The 18,137-nt window shown below is 34.3% G+C and overlaps 3 protein-coding genes across 4 annotated transcripts in view; 1 reads left to right on the plus strand and 2 right to left on the minus strand.

Annotated features, from left to right (window-relative positions):
- The window catches only part of LOC113396961 (protein prickle-like), a 310,421-nt gene that overhangs the window by 166,904 nt on the left and 125,380 nt on the right, over window positions 1-18,137 (minus strand). The window lies entirely within an intron of this gene.
- Window positions 12,270-14,565, plus strand: LOC113397000 (glucose dehydrogenase [FAD, quinone]-like). Its single transcript, XM_026635131.2, has 3 exons — window positions 12,270-12,620; window positions 12,911-13,026; window positions 13,140-14,565. The coding sequence occupies exons 1-3, from the start codon at window positions 12,270-12,272 to the stop codon at window positions 14,563-14,565; spliced, it is 1,893 nt and encodes a 630-aa protein (XP_026490916.2).
- Window positions 14,564-17,588, minus strand: LOC113397009 (glucose dehydrogenase [FAD, quinone]-like). The gene is made up of 4 exons (XM_026635143.2): window positions 17,391-17,588; window positions 16,827-17,016; window positions 16,326-16,638; window positions 14,564-15,918 (listed from the first exon to the last, which is right to left on the minus strand). The coding sequence occupies exons 1-4, from the start codon at window positions 17,411-17,413 to the stop codon at window positions 14,612-14,614; spliced, it is 1,833 nt and encodes a 610-aa protein (XP_026490928.2). The 5' UTR covers window positions 17,414-17,588; the 3' UTR covers window positions 14,564-14,611.

Raw genomic sequence — 18,137 nt, forward strand, 5'->3', positions numbered from 1 at the left:
GGTAGATTCAATTTTTTCTGTAGTCCTTTATTTAAATTCTTATACAATATATCGTACATTTGATTAATATATTATATGTAATAACATTTTTTATTTAGTTATTTATGATGATTGTTCAGAATAAGTATTAAATATGCATCAAATATAATTTGTACCACGGTTTAAGCTCGTAAGGAAATTGAATACAGAGCTGTCACTGGTATTGTTCGTCTTTTCTATACGATTCGTTACACCTCAGCGACAATATGTTCATTGTTGTTATGACTGTTATGACTGTTTTGACGATTACAACAGATGACAAAGGTTGAACCTCTTTGGTACATTAAAACCGTGAAAAATGCGCTTCGGTTTATGTTCGGTGCGATATTGAATTGTATAACAAGGATTTTAAAGTTAGAGAGTAAAAAAAAAGGAGAGCATAATAATGAAAAAGCTAATTTTAGAATTAATAAATTATTTTTTAAATATGTGTGGTCATGTGTACTGAGTTACACATACATACATACATAATCAGCCTGTAAATTTCCCACTGCTGGGCTAAGGCCTCCTCTCCCGTTGAGGAGAAGGTATGGAGCATATTCCACCACGCTGCTCCAATGCGGGTTGGTGGAATACACATGAGGCAGAATTTCGTTGAAATTAGACACATGCAGGTTTCCTCACGATTTCCCTTCACCGCCGAGCACGAGATGAATTATAAACACAAATTAAGCACATGAAAATTCAGTGGTGCCTGCCTGGGTTTGAACTCGAAATCATCGGTTAAGATGCACGCGTTCTAACCACTGGGCCATCTCGGCTCTACATTTGATCTTCATCTGAGTTACACGTTCATTTTTATTTGTGTCTTAGCTCTAGTTTTTTTTTTATTAACATTACAACGTTACGAAACCATGCTTTGGTTGCTTAACGATTTTAATATCGATTAAAATCGTTTTATTACTCGTTATAATTATACCATAGTATTGTGTGAAACTCAATTATCGATATTTTCTGATTCACAAATCAACACGAAATATTAAATATGAACATATATTTTTATTTACAGTAATTCAGTTAATAGCTAGTAGCAGTAGAATTATTGCTAATTTTAAGTTATTCGCATACACTAAATATATAGGATAAGAAATATACCTTCATAATTATAAAACTATCTCTAGAGAAAATGCTAGAACACACGAATTCACCAATGTAAAGTTTAAATTTAATATAATTTTAAAATAATTACGACGGTACCTAAGAGAAGCCAAAACCACTCTCCCTATATTACGAGCAACGGATCTAAATTCCAACTCTGGCAGCAGGCTCTACCTGTCGGCCCAATCTTGCGTTTAGCGGCACGCACGCCGCGGGCGCAGCTAACCTTAAATTATGAGCCATTTGTCTATTCGGAATTTTGTTTCGTTATGAGATATTTTTTACACACACCGTGATTGTTTTAGAGGCCTGTTGACTTACTGACTGTGGTTCTCATTTGGTTTCGTAAGTTTTTATTAGGTGCCGTCTTTTTCTTTTAATATAATCAGCCTGTAAATTTCCCACTGCTGGGCTAAGGCCTCCTCTCCCGTTGAGGAGAAGGTATGGAGCATATTCCACCACGCTGCTCCAATGCGGGTTGGTGGAATACACATGTGGCAGAATTTCACGCGTTCTAACCACTGGGCCATCATTTGATGGCCCAGTGGTTAGAACGCGTGCATCTTAACCGATGATTTCGGGTTCAAACCCAGGCAGGCACCACTGAATTTACATGTGCTTAATTTGTTTATAATTCATCTCGTGCTCGGCGGTGAAGGAAAACATCGTGAGGAAACCTGCATGTGTCTAATTTCAACGAAATTCTGCCACATGTGTATTCCACCAACCCGCATTGGAGCAGCGTGGTGGAATATGCTCCATACCTTCTCCTCAACGGGAGAGGAGGCCTTTTTCTTTTAATAAATAAACAATAATGTGTGTATGTCTGTCTATGCGTTCCACTTATGTAAGATGTTCTATATGACAGGAAAAGTAATGGCCTAAAAAATCCTTATTTGTTAACATACAAAGTAAACCCTTCAGTACAAATATTTTACGTAGACCACTATATTACGAGTGTGAAGTCGGGTCGTATAGCTTGTAGTCTACACATTTAAAAGGAATATTTCAGAATGGCCTGTTTTCACAATAAATAGTTTTCGATAAGGTTATATGTATGGTCTATATATACCGAAAACACATTTTTTGTCAATATGTTTCCGATATAAGGCGAAATAATAGTAAATATTCAAACGCTGAAGTGACTAAGTATCGGTCACTTACTTTTATGTGATCGGTGGCAAACGAGCAGGAGGCTCACCTGATGGAAAGTGGCTACCACCGCCCATGGACATCTGCAACACCGGGGGGCTTGCAGGTGCGTTGCCGGCCTTTGAGGAAGGAGTAAGCTCTTTTCTTGAAGTTTTTCTTTTACTTTATTCAAAGGACTCATAACCCATGGGGATGTGAAATTAAAAATCAGCACTTATCCAGGTGGACCGGATCGTCTACTTGAAAATAATTAAGAAAACTGCTTGATTCATAGGTTACAGTCGGAATGGCGTCAATTAGAGACTTTTGTCTACCAATAAATATCTACAGGTCGATGGGACGGAATGAGATTCAAAAACCAGTTAGATATTTCAAATAATAGCTTATGCGTTCCAATTATGTACTTCTAATTGCAAAGGTCAGGAGTTTGTAATGGAAATAACGGATCAGACGTTTCACCGTGACCGGCAAAATCACTCGAGCACTCCACCGCATGTAGTATTCAAATACAAATCGATCTCCGATTTAAAATTATAATTTGAGATACAAATCAATAAACCTTATTCAAAAACTCCAAAGTCTTAAAAACAAATCACATTTAATTGGTTGTTTTGTTTTAAAAGTTAGATTATACATTTCTTATTTACAAAACCGTATTCGAAGACTAGAGTACTGATTATTTAAGTTAAAAGGGTCCATAAACAAGAACTAGACGAAAATATCCGTCGTCGGTAATGAAGGTTCTTGATCAAAACCAAATCTAAACAGCGGGGACTCGTGTTAAGGAACTAAAGCGTTGTATAGACTGGGCGAATTAGGAAATCAAAAAATCAAAGTTCAAATATATATGTAATTGTTAATTATTTTTTGTGAAAATAATTTCACGGTTTCAGAAGAAAAGTAACAACACCATTTTTATTTAAATAAAATTTAAATCGTTTAGTTTTATTGAAACCTGAAACATGTTCTTGTGTTTCTGACAGACAGTATTTCAATGTTTGTATTAATAATACTACAAACTGACAGACATCACGTTTTCAAAAACTGTGCATTAATAATTATATTCACAAAGATTGGTTGGACTAACAATTATTGTATGTTTTATACGATTTCCCTTTACATCGTTGATTAATATCGGACGGACATGTTTTTGCTCTACTGTGTAAAAAGATGACTTCTTCCGATTGCGTTTTCCATATATATATAGCTTAAATTGATTATAGGACTTACAAACAGTAATTTGAAATAGTTTGATACTTTTGATACCTATCGTAACGATCCACGGACACACGCCAACCTTATGAACATTGATAGAACTTACTTCTGAACTGTTGTAAGTAAAACAAAATAAACAAACGTTGCAGATACCTCAACTTAATTTAAACGATTGACATAAAAGTAAAAAAAAAAAATACTTTTTACTTTACTTTTTAATTAAAGGCTTTTTACTTTTTTATCATAATGGTAAAAATATAATCTTGATTTTGTTATATTACATTAATTATAAGTAAATAAAGGTTGGCAGGTTCATTCAATCATCAATGTATCATTTCCGGGTCGACGCCGCCTCTCCTTGTCGAAGAAGAAGGTGAAGCTTGTTTCTGCACACTGTTATGATTGAAGTTACTGAATACAGACACGGTAGAACTTCATCTGACACGTGCGTCCTCCTTTACGTTTTCGTTCACCACCGCTGCAAGTGTAAGCAACATGTAACATTGTCACTATAAATTTTAACCCAAACAAATAAAAATAACAGTCCGTTAAAGTAGATTGTTTAAAATTACTTAGAGAATTAAAAAAAAATCTAAAGTTTTTTTAAATTAATCAATTTAACGGATTGGATTGGTGCTTGTCACCTTTCACCCTGTCTAACCGCCGCACTGTGTATCGTCCACATCCCAGTGGGCGGCGCTCGACGAAAAGTTTAACGCAAGTAATAGATAACCCCCGAGCCATTACTAGTTTTAAAGTATATTTATTTACATAACTACGATCGTACACATAATAAAAAATAACTGGGATCGCTTTACCACGGTATACAGCTCAGCGTATATATAAGAATTAATATAGTTACATAAGGGGCTTAATGTGTTGTTCACTTTGAAGTTAAAAGCCTAAACCACAAATACAACACTTCACATACCTCGCCCAGATGGCCTCTTATCCGCTGATATATGGCAGCTTAAAACTTTGCGATTTGTGATGTTGATGGAACTGGGCGTTTCGTAGTCTATATTGTGACTAATGGACCTAGCTACGCCTGCTTAAAATGTTATGCCGTGTAATTAATATTCCGTTCAAACGTAGACTCAATTATGTGTTTTGTTATTAATTTGTAAAGCAACAGTCGGTGATCGTCCCACAGTTTAAGATTCTTCGCTTGTTATGAGGTAGATTTTTATTCGGCACTTTGAGACTTAAATATTATAAATGATTATATTTATACATTAACACAATTCGACTTTTATTAACCTACCAAGTGTTATTTCAAAGATGAGTTATAATTATATCAAGTAACACTTTTAATAGAGATAACTTAAACTTGTTTTATTAATAATACAAATATGTGTATATTGCTTTTTAATAATATCTTATTTTTAATAACAAAATCATTGTTGTTTTTAACTTAGTTATCTAAGGATGTTATAATTTCAGACGTATTTGATTATGATTACTAAGTTCCTTGTTAGTTCTTCTTTGTCAAAATAACATATTGTTTCTGTGACTACATTCTTTGGTGGACAAATACACAATAGTACTGACTGCTGTCCGTAAATTGGTATTGAATTCGGTTCTAGAACTTTGTACAAACCCGGGTACGTACCGCCCACTCATTACTTAGGTATGTTACTTAATACTCAATAATGTTGTGTTGCCAGTGTAACTATACGGTATAAAGAACAGTACCATTTACTATCAATATATTAACCAAGATACGTCATTTCTATAATTTAACAGCATGCTTTGAGACATCAATCACATCGTAAAACATGACAGTCAGTGGACTGTTTGTCGCGCTCGACCAAATACAACAAACGGCGTGACGATTGATTCGAGTGATAAAAGAGAATCGATTAAGATTCGATTTGCCGCTGCGAGAGCGTTTCCTCATTTTAGAGACTATGACTTCCATTTTTTGTACGATTAATTTAAAAAAATCGTCGTCAAATCTCGGTATTGGTATAACTGGGACCACCGAAGAAGTGCACAAGTTTGGTCCGCACGCAAGTACTTGCTTTGGCTTCAAATGTTGTACAAATTTGATGTAAGTATGTTCAATCTGTGGTTCAGACTTTTTTTTAATCTTCGAGCCTTATTTATTGTTTTTATAAACTTTTGAAAAGTATATCAAATGTTCAGTTTGCAGAAATTTAAATGGTATCAATAATTCCAAATATTTTCAAGAATAATTTCCGCTCGCTTATGGGAGCGTTTGTTGGGTACCCTTTGTCATTCTTTCTGTACGATGATCAGTTGCATAGTTAACACGTGAACACATAACGAAAAAACAAAAACGATCGCACTTATAATTAGTTACAATTGGTAAAAGTACGCCTTTTACAGACAGACATATTTTCTAAAAAAAATATAATATACTATATATTGTTAATAAGTATCTTTAAATCTTATAACGTCTAGAACGACTTATTTCTCAAGTGAAGCCAAACGCCACGTATAAATGAAACTAGTTTGGCCGTAATTATTTTGGCGGGAAGGCTATGCCGAAACGTTTAATACGAATTAATAGCCGGAAACCGAACCCACATCCAATAATTTAAAATCAATGTGAATCCACAAAACGCATACCGCTAAGCCTTGTAATAAAATTTTACGACGCTACCGCGGAGCGCCTATGGTGGCCGATAGCGGAACTAATAAAGACAAAGTTCGGCTTAACGATCACAGATGGCGCTTTCTATTTTTAGTTTTTGATCCTAGAATTAAGAGTACATTAGAAATACGTTTAATATAGGCTTTCAACTGCAGGTACATTTATTTACAAAATAATTGTTTATTGGGAACTAAATATTATTACAGAAGATTGTGTTACTAACGATTAATAGCAAATACCTAATTACCTGTTGAACCGATACTGCTTCTGTGGGAATGGAGACGGGCCCTAATGTATAACACTACTTGACTTTACTTTTTGGCTTCGTGTTATGTCAGGGAAACAATTTTATTCAATAACTTTTTAATGGTGCGACCTCGTGATATGCATTGTGCAAGTTGCTCACTAGAACACAGACTGCGTCTTTTTAATGGTATACTATGGTAATGAAAAGTTTTATAAGGTAAATCAAAAGTCTCTTCAACGATTGGACTCTTACGTAAACATATATATATAAATTAAGCTTTAATGAATATTAGAATAATATCTTATATAAGGAAATTATGTTATTGTTATTTAATTATGAAAAAAGCAAGAGGTATTGGAAGAGGCTAGCAAACGAATGAATCTAATTAGTTAGTTAGTTTAAGGCAGGTCAATTAATAATAAAATATACCTTCAATAATAGCCTATATACGGAATCTAAACAAAATCACTCATACCAATGCGCTATCTATTGGAAAAATATATATAATACTGGCTCACTCACCCTTTGAACCGGAAGGTAAAAATACAGATAATAAATTTTTGACGGTAGCCTGAGTATAAAGTTTTAAATTTAGAACACAAATGTAATTCTTATCGATGTCACTTCCACTATTCGCTGTTTGATGTCTAACCCTTATCGAAGTCGAGCATCGCAATTTCAGGCATATATTCATTAGCGAGGCTTTTTATTGACCCCCGGCCGTTCTGTTATTGCATAACGATGTAATACAGCAAGGCATTGTCTGGAATCGTTGCAATAATAATAATTAAACGTTAAATACTTACTGCGGTTTTAATGGGAGTTTCGTGTGCGGACCGCTCGTCTAATTTCTCAATTATAATTATTAACGGAATTCGCACCGTTTTATTGTTATAATCCCCTGTAGCCGGTTATACAGAACCATTCAAACGAAAACGGTATCCATTATAACACTATTCAATGTTAAAATAAATACGATGTGAGAATATCGACGTGGCAATGAAAACGAACACGAACGAACGTTCGCAGTTTTTAATTACTGTCAATCTCAGTAACCACGGCTCTAATTGCAATTAATTAATAACTAGCTGCTTCAAGCGGTTTCACCGTTAAACGGTACAGTAGTGCTCCGTTGAACTATTTTTTTTTAATTCAATAAACAGGCGAACGAGCAAATGGGCCACCTGATGGTAAATCCCTATAGACATTGGCGTTTTAAAATATTAACTATTCCCTGTATAACCAACGTTCCACCAACCTTGGTTACGAAGACGTTATGTCCCTTGTGCCACTTGTGTAGTTACACTGGCTCACTCGCCCTTCGAACTGGTACACGCTGAGTATAACGGTTAGGCGGTATTTGTATAAGTATCTGTAAAAGTTCGGTAGTTTAGAGTTATGTGTGTGTGTGGCGGAAATAACATATCATATTAATATGGTATATTAAGACAAGATCTACCTGTAATAATAATCACATGTGGTTAAAGCCATGACGCTTTAAAATGCTCCTTAAAGCGCCGCGCACAGACAGAGATGAACTACGCTCAGGCTGAAACTAATGTACATTTAAAAAAGTAAACGTTTAACAGCGGAACAGCGGATAGGAGTACAGGGAAATGGTCTTCATTAGTTATTCTTACTCCAAGTAAATCGTTGTTGTTTCGGTGTAATTATATGTTTTGAGAACGGATATGGCCCTGTGGTTGTAAAACGTTACTCTTAACTGAAGATTGCGGATTCAAATCCGCATCACTTTCACGTGCTTTATTTATTTTTGCAATTCATCTTGAGAACTTATTATGATACGTTTTCTTGCGGTTGTTGATAGAATGGGCCCTCCATATCCACATAAAAACCATCCAAGTCGCATTAAAGCTGCGCGGTGCAATCAACTTCAAAACCGTCTAATGAAAGGATTGGATTATTTTTAATATACTCAATCGTGAAATTTCAAATATCAATTAATTCAGGCATTTACTTCAACTTATGGAAAAGTAAGTATGAAATTGCTAGTAAAGCAAGTAAAAAATAATAATAATTTACGATTGAATTTTCTAGTTAGTTGTTGGTACAAGGGGCGTGCAATCTCTAACGCCATTAAAACACTTATCTAACAGATTTTTTCTTCTCAGAAAAGACGCAAACATTTCATAGCATAATTAGGTATAATTTCTTGGTCGTTTCCGTTTCTCACGATCGCGTGGACCATTACAATTTTCACTAATATTCTTAAACGCTACGGCCATTTGTGATTTGACACGAAAACAATATTCGTATATCCTGTACTATATGACAACGCGTTTGTAACATGTAATTTTAATGCAATTTGAGCCCATAATTGTATCTCAGACGAATATAAACATTGTAATGGTTATCACGTAAGGCCATGTCACGTGTAGTAGGAAAATGAAGTTTATTTTAATATTCTACATTGATGTATATGTGCCAAAGATTTAGTGTAACTTGCAAGATATTTTATAGTGCACAAGTGTTTTTGCCATCACAGACACATCATACGATTCTCGCTTAATCATATTATTCCGATAGGGCTATAAAAGATCTGACGCAGGACCAACATCTTTGTTGCTACTGAGATTTTTTAATGAACCTAGGAGTTGAATTCGAAGCTATGCGAGCTAGATACTAGACCAACGAGGCAGTCGCTTAATACTCATAGAGGAAGCCTACTGAAGATAAAAGGAATTGCAGACAATCAATCAAAGATAATCATATAATATTGCATTTATTTGTATATTCCCAAGAGTACCTAACGAAGATTTAATGGCGTATACGACCGTGGCGTGTAATAATAGATCCAAACATCTATTTGAATGAATGCGACCTTGTCGTGAACTTCTATATTTTCCGGGTAGGCATATGTCTCCACTTCACCTGATGGTAAGTGGTGGAGTCCAAACGCGAAGGCGACGAATTCGAAGACGGCCAGTACAGTCAAGAAGAATGAACTGTACTAGCCGGCCTCGCCATACCGACTCGCAAGATACCTCTTCACGCCTCGTTTGAAGGAATCCTGTTTAAAGAGATCTCAAATATCTATGATGGATATTTTGTTGTTTAATGATTCTTTGTTTCTTTTATAAACGTTTTTCATATGGCAAAAAAAAATTGAAATTCAATTCAAGGTCTCATTATTTTAAACACTTCGATTTTCGCCCGCGTATCAATTATATAAAATAGTCGACGTACTGGCCTTTGTTTCTAAGTCGGATAAAAATAATAATGTACAACAAATTGCTTCGTGTTGAAAACAAAAGACAGTATAATTCCGGAACTGTGACCGCAACTATTACCAGATGAACTTAAGATCAAAATTAAGATAAGGGCATTGTGTGTGGTCCTCAAATATTTACGACATTCTGACAGAGATTATCTTGATCATTAAAATATTAAATATTATTTTTACGTGAATTTACTAAATACAATTTTTTAACTTAAAAAATCGTTCGTCCTGACTGACACACTACACAGCCGAAACTGAGTCTAGAAAACTGGGAATATAGATTTATTTTATAACATATACATTCGATAAGCAAGTATGTTTGAAATTTTAATATCAGGAAGGATTAAATTCCACTGTAACCTGGTATTTTATTTTACCGAAAAGTAAGGACGGGCAGCTCGTAACAGAGCATAGTGCAATCTGAAATATACTGATTCCGAATTATCAAAGGTATTGTGGATTTAACAGAAGTGCCTTCTACGTATCATTAACACGAATCATTCAGTGATGCAGTGAAAGCTATAGTAACTCTGCTATCATCTTTCATATAGTGTTTATTTTATTACAACTATTGGTACTTGTTAAGCGAGTTAAAAGGATTAAAATGCTTTGAATTTAAATTGTCAATAAAATGGACATGCACTCATTAGAGTTAGAGTGCTAGAAATAAGTATGCTAATGTTAAACTAGTTCACTAACAAATGTACACATTCTGGAAGAGTAATCTGTATATAAGCATACTAACCAGTAGCAAGCTAAGCTATTAAAAAAAATGTTTTATAACAGGAGTTCGTGTTCTCTTTACAGCATACATAAATTGAATGGTACTTAATTGACCGTGTGTTTAATTTCAGAGAAAAATAACTAAGTAGTCTGATTTTTTTCGCTCGTGCCTCTCGGTGGATGCTGTGAATTGAAATGTAGTGACGTTACATCACACAAGCGTGCTACCTATATATTAGAATAATATTTTATTTTGACTTATGCCAGACGCATTACATATTGAGTAGCGTGTGACATATTAAACAGGGATACGATTAGTATATTGTTAGATTTTTGATTTCTTATATCAACATGTACTGGTAGATATTATATATACGATAAAATATGATCAGATAGAAAGTAATACTTAATAGATACGAACAAAACTCTGAATCGTCGTTTTTGATTTGATTTTTTCATTTCAGCCTTACAACTCGTCATAAACTGAAATTATTCATGAATATGTAATTGAATGGCGTTTTATTGTATAGGTCTTAGGAAACGTGTATCGATACACTTACTTATTTCTTAAACTATTTACAATTTAAATATATTATTTTAGCAAGAGACGCGCCATTTGGCCGTCAAATGGTAATTAATGGCGCCACGGGATTCCACCATTTAAACTTGAATACACAAAGTAGATAGTAAATAGAATTAGCATTCGGGCCTCGTCTATCGCGGTATCTCCTACCATCGCTGATTAAATCAGTCTGGTTTACTGGTAATACTGGTTTTAAATCAATTGCGTATAAAGTTAACAATGTTGCAATTTGATTAAAATACTAGAAATTAATGTAATGTTTTTTTGATGTTTAGATAAACTGTATTGTAATTTAATTGAATAATAACGGTATTTTATTCAGTAAGTAGGTATAATAGTAAGAAGTAGTGTATGCCGATTGATGGAGATATTTTAGGGGTAAACTGATGCATGTAATTAAATTCCATTTATTTCATTAAATATCTTAGATTAAACTGCACTCTACAAATTAACAAAACGTGTACATCAAAAGAGACTCCTTCTTTTTTGAAGTTGGTTTAAAACACAAACGCCTTCTCAATATAAAATATATCTACGGCAGAGTGCAGTTTTGCTATAAAATTTTTGTAGGCACTTGAGAAATATTTGTTTATTATTCAATTTTTTTATACATTTTAAACATTTAAAAAACAACATTCCTCGTCAGTAATTTGAAATCATTGCTAAAATAACGACGTTGACGAGGACAAGGTTGTAAACACATTAATCTCTTACAAAAGGTACACGCCACAAGTGCAAAATTTCTATATAGAAAATACAATATAAGTATTACGATTTAAACATAAAGACGACGATAGTTCCTTATGTTAGCTTTACATTTCCAACGCATGCGAAGAATTCACTAGAAATTACAACAGAATGAAATTCTTGAATCGACAACAATGTAACAACAATCGCGGCGAACGTAAACATAACAACAATTACTTAACAATTACCACACGCGGATTTGTTTGTCGTTCAACTGCTTTGAAAGTAATAAAAATATAATTTATCATACGGTTCATAGTTTGAGATTCATAGTTTATTATTTTTTTGTATACTGTCAATATAAGTAGCGAAAAGTTATGTATAGTAAGTTCTGTCACGAAATTGACAAATAAACGGACACTCTCAGATTAATATGTATATATATTTTCATGTCCACAGAGTTATTTACTGTGCACGTTGACTAGCAGGCATTTCAAAGGTGCGTGTATTTACAAAAAAATTGGTCGGAGTATTAAATATGTTTATAGTAACATTTTAAGTGAACTTGTAGATGTTAATAGAAATCATATTCTATAGTGCTAGTTGACACTCGGATGTGATTGTTTTCATATAAATAAACTCTACAAAACCCCATTGAAATGCAATGACATCAGTGGCAAATATAACCGAAGATCTTTGTAAAATATGTGACGGCCGAGTCGAGTGCGCGCCAACAGCTATACTCCTGATTTCCCTCGTTCATACTCTGTACGGACATATAGGGTCTGAGCCCGATTATTTTCGCAATAATAAAGTTTCACTTAAATCGGAAAGTAAGAGGGAATTTGAAGATAAGCCGCGATACAAGCTGGCGTACAGGAGCAAATTTTTAGAAGACGATAAGAATTATGACGACGAAGATTATATGAATTTAGAATATGATTTTATTGTCATAGGCGGTGGCACGGCCGGCTGCGTCGTAGCAAGTCGATTATCAGAAAATAGAAAATGGAAGGTACGAATTGAAATTGTATATTTTTATAAAAATAGATCAATATTAATTATATTTGTGATTAAAGCAATATTTTGAAAAGAAAATTAATACATATTCATAAAATGAATCAGGCTGTCTGTCCTTAATTGTTGCAGCTTAGTGTCAGGTTAACTAATTTATTGGAATGTTAGTATATTTCCATAATATGTCATAAGTATAACAAACACGAATAGGTTCTAAGTCATTATTAGTGGAAGCATTGATAGATTATTGTTTTAAAAAACGATTTTTTTGGATTGTTACTTTTTCAGGTTCTACTTATAGAAGCAGGTCATGAACAACCTAAAATAGCTTCAATTCCCGGTCTTACGAGTGAATTTAAAGGGTCTTCTTTAGACTGGCAATATTCTATGAGACCGAAAAAAGGGTAAGGTTATGGAAGCTGTATTTGGCTAACTTCTAGTTTATATCTAAACGCTTATAGTGTTCATTTACACGACGCATACCGACGGTACTGGTTATCTCTTGAATATATTTCAGATTTTGTCAAAACCGCCCTAGCGGCTGCGAGGTCGTTCAAGGCAGAGTTCTAGGGGGCACATCTACTATTAACGATATGGCGTACATGAGAGGCAGTCCCGCGGATTACGACGAATGGGCTCTCAATGGCAACGAAGGGTGGAGCTTTAGCCAAGTGCTGCCCTACTTTAAATACTCAGAGGGGAATTATGACAAGGACATATCAAAGAGTAAACTCTTTCACTCCACACAAGGGCCATTAGATGTAGGACGATACCCTTACGTCGACGACAACGCCGATGTTCTTCTCAGTGCTTTCAATGATCTCGGTTATAATTACACTGATGTAAATGGAAAAAATCAGTTAGGATTCATGAGGATACAGACAATGTCGTATATTGGAGAGCGCGTAAGTTCATACAACGCCTTTATCGAACCGATACGAAAACTGAGAACAAATATTGAAATAGTTACGGAAGCTTTAGTCACTAAAATTTTATTAAAAGAAAATAGAGATAGTGTTAAGGTTATCGGAGTAGAATATATTACAAATGGCACTAAAGTTACGGCGAAAGCATCGAAGGAAGTTATTTTAAGTGCTGGTGCTATCAACTCAGCCAAACTCCTGATGCAATCTGGTATAGGGCCTAAAGACTACTTAGAATATTTGAACATTAAAGTTTTCAATGATTTACCGGTTGGAGGTAATTTTCATGATCATCTGTCGGTTTGTCTACCTGTCATAAAACTTATAAAAACAGCCACTACATCTAACTTTCCAGAAAAGTTAAAGGACATAACGAATTATTATTCGAAAGGAATTGGACCTCTTTCGACGAATTTTCAAGTCGTAGCTTTTTACGAAACAAGTATCTCAGAAATTCTTAAAACGCCTGATATTGAATTTAGATTCCGTGGTCACAATTCAAATATGTACTACGACAAGATGGATATTTGTACATCTCTCCTAACTCCTAGGAGCAGAGGACAGATCGTACTGAATGCGACCGATCCTATATTTGGAGCTCCTTTGATTTACCCTAATTTTCTCAAGGATCCTACTGATGAAAAGAAACTATTAGAAGGCATACAAGAAGTTGTAAAATTATTCGATACTGAAGTATTCAAAAATGCAGAATTCGAATTTGATCCACGACCCATATTGAAAAATGAATGTAGTGACCATGAACGAGTTTCTGAAGAATTTTGGTCGTGTATAGTGAGACAATTTTCGGCTCCGTTGCATAATTATGTTGGGACTTGTAAAATGGGCCCGTCAAAAGACCCAGAGTCTGTAGTTGATAATAGCCTCAGAGTCTATGGTGTAACTAATTTGAGAGTAGTCGATTCATCGATAATACCTAAAATAACGAGGGGTTCTACAGCAGCTCCCGTTATTATGATTGCTGAGAAAGCCAGTGATTTAATAAAAAGCGTTTGGTATTAAAATAGATTTATTATAAGGCTTAAAATTTAATAAAGAATCAGTTTTATCATCGGTTGTTATAAAAATTTGATTTGTTTTCTTTCCAGTCTTTCATTATAAACTTAGTAGCTTTTTCTGCAATCATCACTGTCGGTGCAAATATTCCACCTCGAACATGTGTGGGCATTACAGAAGCGTCTACTATTCGAAGCCTTTCAACTCCGTGTACTTTAAGATCATAGTTAACTACAGATGTAGTTTTATTTCCACCCATTCGGCACGTTCCTATTGGATTCCCCATCGCTTTAGTATAATGTCTTGCTATACAATTCCACTGATCTCTATTCTGTAATCTATCGCAAGGAAATAGATCAAGTGGAGCTAATTTAATCTCTGCACGTTTAAACTCTTTATTTTCAAGCATTTGCAAAGCGATATCAACACTGTCTATTATTGCATCTAAATCTTCTGACTCCTTTAAAAGATTCGCTTGTATGACTGGCCGACCATATTTTGGATTTCTCTTATTTAGTGTTACTTTCCCTTTGCTCTTAGGTTTTAATAAAACCGGATTTACAATTACTAAATTGTAATATGGTAACGGTAAGCTAGATTCTTCTGCTGTGTGTACGGTGACGTTTGTCAACATGAATTTGTCGCTTCTTATGTAATTACCTTCCAATGCTAACTCAATGTCAGGTCCGTTTTTATTTTCAAAAAGTTGAATAAATGCTGACACTTGGTTAATTCCTCGTGAGGCTAAGGGCCCTCCTCTGTTTTGGAACCATGTTTTAAAATCATCTATGATTTGGCTTTCAGTATATGGTGTTACGTCACTTAATGTAAAGGCCAAGCCACCAGTTGTTACTTGATCTTGATAATCAGCACCGACCGGAAGGTCAACGTAAACTGAGATATTATGCTTCGCCAATTCAGCTGTAGGTCCTATACCGGATAGATGAAGTAATCTTACATTATTAATGGCTCCTGCCGTTATAATAGTTTCTCTTTTAGCGTAAGCAGCTTGCGCTTTGCCTTTTTCAACTTCATATATAACGCCATCAATAGTTTTTTCCTGTTCATCGGTGATAAGTTTTGTAACAGTCGCACCCGTTTTTACAGTTAGGTTTTTTCTATGCCTTACTGGTTTAAGGAACGCACTATTTGTACTTAATCTTGTGTTATTAAACATAACAAATTGATTATTTATAGCGGCTTCTGGGACATTTGTATTGATGTCAATCGAACGAAAGCCCAACTCTGCAAATGCACCTAGAAATAGTTCCATATATCGATCGACGTGTTTGAATCTTTGCACATGCATTTCTCCGCCGCGAGAATGATAGAAAGAGTTCATTAGAACATCGTAGTCACCTGAAAAGACATTTGGATATTCTAAATATTTGCTAATAATAATAAGTATAATTACATATATATTAAAAGTGAATAAATGTAAGTCGTTGTAGTTTAGTTAAGTCCAATAATAAATATGTATTTATGTACGAGTACATATTTATGTCATCAGCACTTACAAATATAGTTCGTAATTTGCAATTAATTAAATTTGCATTTAATATTAAATATACCATAAATATAAATTTCTTCTATGGATTTTTTTATACAAAATATCGAGAAGACCACCAATACTTTTATTACAAATCAATTAAAAGTACTTGCTCCCATGGGTTGTGAACTGTATTTTTTGCATATCCTGATACTTTTTCTGGACCTGCGGTCGTTTTCTTTGAAGTATTATTTATTCATTTATTATCTTAACTCACCATTGTCTTCGGAAGCCTTAAAGTGTTCTATCAAGTTCTCAAATTTCCATCCTGCAGAGTCAGGGGCAAGATTATCGTGCCATGCATCATAATCTTTCTTAGACCCTCGGGTATACTTCATATCATTGGTAACGCTTGATCCTCCCAACACTTTACCAGTTTTGACTTCACAGCTACCTCCAGGTCGTGAGAGACAAGAGAAGCCATTTCTCTCAGTTCTAAAATTCCATAGAATAGGACGGAACTCCTCTGTTGGTACACCTGGTATGTTATAATCTATATTTTCTTCTTCACCAGCCTCGATGAGTAAAACCTTGAATATTAATTATACATATATATATAATGACAAGAAACTCATTGAAACTATATATTTTTAACGTATATTAAGGTAATGAGACTATAACCATCAAAATAAATTCCTTAAATTCGTTTATCTGATGGAATTATCTTTAACTGAGCGAATAATACAATTAATGTGAATGAAAAATAAAAGACCCGTACCTTCCATTCAGGAACAGCAGATAGTCTGTTCGCAAGTACACATCCAGCAGTTCCTCCGCCGACAATTATGAAATCAAACACACTATTCTGAACATTCTTCTCATCAGCTTTGCTTCTCGTCGCTTTGGAAAATAGATCTCCGTTCACCAATGATAAACTTCCTAGTATCACGTTCAAATGTATGAAGGCACTGAAGTATAAAATTAAGCTATTTGTTATAAATTCTCCGTATGTAATACAGAGTTGATGTTTAAGATGATATTTGCTAAGCAATTTTGGAACAATACTTTGATACTAGATTTTATCAAATTATAATTGAATACTTTCATACGAGTTGTGGTATCGTAATGCCCGTTATATAGTAAAATACAAAGTCAATATTACAAACGTATAACTGTTTACATTTAAACTTTGCTTAGAAGGTGTTCGGTTAGACAATAATGTGTTTTCTTTCGTATATCATAAATTAATTATGATAAAAAAAGAGAAATCACCGCTCGACACCTGCTAAACAACTTTATAAGTGAAGCTGTATATAAACAGTCTTCTAAGTAAAATGCCAACCTGCGAAACACTTTAATCTCCATTTCAAATCACCAGAGACGACACAGGCGATATTATTATTGAAAATATCATTGATTTTGTATAACAATTTAGGTAATCACTCGGCACAACTAAGAGCCATCGAGCAGAGAATAGAATTGAATGCATGCATACACGCTCGATCGCGTAATCCTAAGTATTAGGAAGGTTATTTGGCAACAGGACGGAGTTTTCAGTTGAAAAGTAATTCTTATATAATTAAATGTTCCGGTGTTCAATGACGAATGTAATTTATTTGTTATTATGTATGATTTATGTACAACATCAGTGCTGTTATGTACCACCGTATACTATCGTGTATATTGTCTAAAGTATTAGGAATTAATTTTCTTTAATTTGTTATGTTTTGTTGAAACAAAATGATTTTAAATAACAATTGCCTTCGCCTCTAGCTTTCAACTTGAAATATATGATGGTTAGATTTACTGCTGATAAATATTCTACAGATTGTCAAATATATTAAAAAGGCTTGAAGACTACCACGCTGTTCTAATGGCAGACTTGCAACCGCGTCCCGTAGGTTTCCTCGTGGCGGTTTTTACCGTCGACTACGAAATAAATTGTCAACACAAGTTAAACACCTCAATAATAATAATTTATCAGTGATGCCAAAAACACAACATTGTATTAAATTAAAAATTATACAATCTATAATATGATTAGTGCCCGTACAAGCTTTCGTTCCATAAGACCTAAGCTTATAAATCA

Source organism: Vanessa tameamea, chromosome 18, assembly GCF_037043105.1.
Source record: "Vanessa tameamea isolate UH-Manoa-2023 chromosome 18, ilVanTame1 primary haplotype, whole genome shotgun sequence".
NCBI classification, from domain to species: domain Eukaryota; kingdom Metazoa; phylum Arthropoda; class Insecta; order Lepidoptera; family Nymphalidae; genus Vanessa; species Vanessa tameamea.

Coding starts and splice junctions, on each gene's coding strand:
- LOC113397000 (XM_026635131.2), top strand. CDS start 12,270: ATGACATCAGTGGCAAATATAACCGAAGATCTTTGTAAAATATGTGAC. Junction 12,621..12,910: donor CAGAAAATAGAAAATGGAAG/GTACGAATTGAA, acceptor TTACTTTTTCAG/GTTCTACTTATAGAAGCAGG. Junction 13,027..13,139: donor TCTATGAGACCGAAAAAAGG/GTAAGGTTATGG, acceptor AATATATTTCAG/ATTTTGTCAAAACCGCCCTA.
- LOC113397009 (XM_026635143.2), bottom strand. CDS start 17,413: ATGGAGATTAAAGTGTTTCGCAG. Junction 17,017..17,390: donor GAGATTAAAGTGTTTCGCAG/GTTGGCATTTTA, acceptor TTTATACTTCAG/TGCCTTCATACATTTGAACG. Junction 16,639..16,826: donor CTGCTGTTCCTGAATGGAAG/GTACGGGTCTTT, acceptor TTAATATTCAAG/GTTTTACTCATCGAGGCTGG.